The 4,297-nt window shown below is 33.5% G+C and overlaps 1 protein-coding gene across 1 annotated transcript; it reads left to right on the forward strand.

Moving 5' to 3' along the window:
* Positions 1 to 3,098: 3,098 nt before the first annotated feature.
* LOC131038617 (cysteine-rich repeat secretory protein 38-like) lies at positions 3,099 to 3,839 on the forward strand. The gene has a single exon (XM_057971105.2). The coding sequence runs from the start codon at positions 3,099 to 3,101 to the stop codon at positions 3,837 to 3,839; it is 741 nt and encodes a 246-aa protein (XP_057827088.2).
* The last annotated feature ends 458 nt before the right edge of the window (positions 3,840 to 4,297 follow it).

The raw sequence follows: 4,297 nt of genomic DNA on the forward strand, positions 1-4,297 counted from the left end.
GACATTGCTTGTCCTTTACTGTTATAACATAGTTTAGAATAGTTTCATATTGATGACCATCTTTGGAAGCTTTCTATGCAGTGATTGAAATACAATATTTTATCATGACTTAATCAAGTCATATTTTTCTCTTTCAAATGATAGAAAGATAAAATAGTACAATTTTTTTTTATTAAATGCTGATGTAATTTGTAATTATTTATCTATACTATATGTGATGCTCTATCAATGGTCTATTCATGTGTTGTTGTGCTCACAAGGTTTGCTCATGAATACATGGTATTTATCCTACAATCAATTCTAAAACTTTAACATGCAAGACAATGTACAATAGTCAAATTTTATAATTTAGTAAACTCGGATCTACCACAAAATGAATTTAAAATTTAAAAATAGAAGCATACGAAGAAACATGATTACTATAGAAATTGCATTCTAAGAAATTTGGATAAACGAGAAAGAAGATTTAAGATGAATGCAAATCATAATAAATAAATAGATAAGCGTGATGTATGAACGAAATCACGTATATATTTTAAAACATATCTACAATAGATATAAAAGTATAATTAGTCGATAGGCTATTTAATGTGGGCATAACCCATCGGTATTGTCTCACGCTCACCAGGAAATAGTTGATTTCAAGCCCGTAGTTTTTAAAATTTTGGTTGTTTGTTGGGTGTTTCTCACTATTGTTAATTTGAGATTATTTCTTTGTCACGTCAATATGTTTACGCACTTTCATTAACCCTGAAACTTGCCACGCAGATGCTACATGCTGGGTAATGGGATGAAGATAAGGTTTGGATAAACTATACACATATAGACATGTCTATATACACAGACTGTATACTATAAACATAGTAATCAAATAGTCTCTGCCCAATCTCAACCAAAAAAAATCATAGTAATTATGTTTTAATGCAGTATAACTGAGTTAGCCTTTAAACATAACTAAATCATCTGTCTGAGATGCTCACTTATGAAAAAATATGATGGCACTAAATCTTAAACTTATGAAAGAAAGTGAAGCATGAGAGCCCTCGAATGCTATTGAGTCTGAAACCTAAATACAGGTTTCCTTTATAGCGGCTCACAAAGATTAGGGAACTATGCAGAAATCGAGGTATTTATCATTGTATTAATTTCATTTTAATTATTTTTTTATTTAACTTTCTATAAAATCATTTACATCTTCTGAAAAACATTTTACAACATCATTATGATAGAAAGTAGTTTCCATGAAGAATATTTTCCTGATGTTGTTGATCATGTGCGTGCAGCTGAAGCGCTACAAAAGAAATCTTTCAATGCAACAGTTTTAGAGTTTATGGAGATTAAAATTTGATCAGATAGACATAAACATAAACATAAAATTTAAAGAATCAAAATTTAATTATGACTAAAATATTGGGCTGAAAGTTGACTAATATTCTTGTTCTAAGACTAATTTTCTTAAACTTGTGGGACTGTTGATCTTTCTGTGACCAACGGTACTATAATCTTTGTATTGTCTCATATGCATTCTCTAATATTCTCGTGTGATTTGACCTATTCTGGTGGAAATAGAATAGCCATGGGGTTATAGATGGTCCAGGTCAAAAGACTTCATCAACATGTATAGAGTATACATATAAAATATATGAACAGTTCTTATCTGTTACATAAATATTTTGGCTCAGGTTGGTGAAAAAAAAAACTTTGTTAGAAAGGTTTTGTTTGTTCCATGGCATAATACAAAAGAAACTCCATAATGTTTATTTTTCCAAAGAGTTTAAAAAATTATGTCTCCTGTTCAATGTGAATCTTTTTTAGCTTTGAGAGTGTTTACAAAACAACTGATATCAATTTTTTCTTTACAGATATAAATTTATGGTGTTTTTATTGGGCCAGTTTTGATTTGTTTTCTATGAATTTGGTAAATTGGGTCTTCTGTCAAATGTGATGATGTACAATTGATATGAGTCTTAAGTTTTTTTTCAACATAGTAAATGGATGCATATTCCCAATTTATTGTGTGGTTTGAGGAAACATTTGTTTTTTACTTATGTGTCTTTGGAAATAGTGGAAATATTTTGTGCTCTAGACATCCAATCTCCATGTTTAAATTTTTAAAAAAAATATAATGGTATTATTAATTAAATCAATAATACAATTAGGATATAAACTTTTCAAAAAAATATAACGGTATTTAATTAGATCAAGAATACAATTAGGATATTTACATTTTGTAATTATTCTACGCTTGGCTCTATACATTTATATTTTACCTATTCAAAATTAAAATGATGTTAAATAAAGTTTAACCCTTGGCTCTATACATTTATATTTTACCTATTCAAAATTAAAATGATGTTTAATAAATTTTAATAGGCTAAGAATGTAGAAAAAATTACCTATCTAGAATTAACTCATCTGATTTTAAATAAAGTTTAATAGGCTAGAATGTAAAATAAAGTTTAATAGGCTAAGAATGTAGAGAAAATTGCTCATATGTGTTTAACAACATTATAAAATGATTTATGAGTTTTACTCTTCATTCATTTCTATTTTCCATTTTTCATTTTCCAATCATATTTGATTAAGAGATGGAAAAAAAAATGTTAATTATTAGCATAAAACTTAGCTTTAGTTATTAGTTAAAAATGAATCTTAGATTTAACTTTTTAACATATATTACTATCGACTTTACCATTGCACCTCTATTTAATGCAAACCCTACTATACACCACCTACTTTATTGAAAGCAGATGCTGCAGACTGCGTCATCCGCTCACTTAAAAAAATATATTCAACTCGGTTGACCGAAACCAGTGATGCGCTGACGATTTCAGCTTTTGACCGTTAAGCTCCCGCTTCTTTTTGTGTCCGTCGCCATTTTTTTTTTAATTCTTCAGGGAAAGCGTTGACGGCGTAGTGGCAAAGCCTGCGCAAACTACGGCGTATTGGTAGCAGGTTCGAATTGTTCTTTCAAAGCTTCTGTGGATTTAAAATATATTTAACAACGAAGTCGGTTGGTACCTGGTCATACTCCAATCTGCTATAAGCTGAATTGCTCCTAGTGTTGAATCGCATCTTCTTTTCTGTAATCTGCGAAAATGTATTTCTCAGCAAGTGCAACGACGAGAGCACAACTATGTCTGGCGGCTTTGCTCCTTTTTTCTGTTGTAATGGTTCAGTCCTCGGACGAGATATACGCAGCATATAATGTTGTGAAGTTTTCCAACGGCTCCCAGTTTGATAGCAACCTGGAAGCACTCTTACAAACTCTAACAGAAAAAGCATCCTACGCTGGCTTCGGCGTTTCTGTTAATGGGCAGGAAACGCCTAACCAGGTGTCGGGGCGTCTCCAGTGCAGAGGAGATTTGTCTCCCGCCGACTGCAGTGCGTGCTCAGCGGAGGCAGTGAAGGCCGTCCGCCGCGACCGCCCCAATGCCATTGGTGCCCGTGTTCAGCTGGAGCATTGCTTCCTTCGCTACGAGAATTACACCTTCATCTCGGATTTAGACTCCAATTTCTGGTATGGCGTCTCAAACGTCAGTAAGGACACGGACATCCACTTTAATGCTGGCGTTAGGGATCTACTGGCGGATCTGTCGAGCAGGGCCCCCACCAGTCCTATCAAGTTCGCATTGGGGTCGTTGGCTGTTTCTTCGAATGTGAGCATCTATGGCATGGAGATGTGCTGGAGAGATATGTCGAGGAACGACTGTGCGGGCTGCCTGTCCAAGGGATATGAACAGCTCTTCAGTTGCTGTAGCGAAAAAGTGGGTGCTCAGGTTTTCATGGGCAGCTGTACTCTGCGCTATGAAATCTATCCCTTCGCCGAGCATTATTAGACTCTATACTTGTTATTCAATTTGTTTTCTTCTAGTTGATGGCAGGCATTGATCTGATTTATGAAAACCAGATTACAATACCTGGTGTGATACCTGCGGTATTGTAGATTTCAACACAAAAATTGACAACAAGAAGATTGCAAACCAAAAACTATCTCCATTCTATTCAAAATTGGAGTTTATACAAGTCGAATGTATCCCAAGGGTCACACAAATCCCTTGGAATTGAAACGAAGAGTCACCATAATGTTTATTACAATTAAACTACTAAAACTATCAAAATTATCAAAAAACTAAATATAAAATTTTAGTCCACTTTGAGAAGGCATAACTTTCTCATCCTAGCTCCGAATTACAAACCGTTTGATGCGTTGGAAAGGTATTCAAATAATCTAGAACCAAATTTCGGAAATAATCTAGAACCGAAGACCCTCAAAATTGCAATTTACTAAAACATA

The sequence above is a fragment of the Cryptomeria japonica genome, chromosome 7 (genome assembly GCF_030272615.1).
Source record: "Cryptomeria japonica chromosome 7, Sugi_1.0, whole genome shotgun sequence".
NCBI classification, from domain to species: Eukaryota; Viridiplantae; Streptophyta; class Pinopsida; order Cupressales; family Cupressaceae; genus Cryptomeria; species Cryptomeria japonica.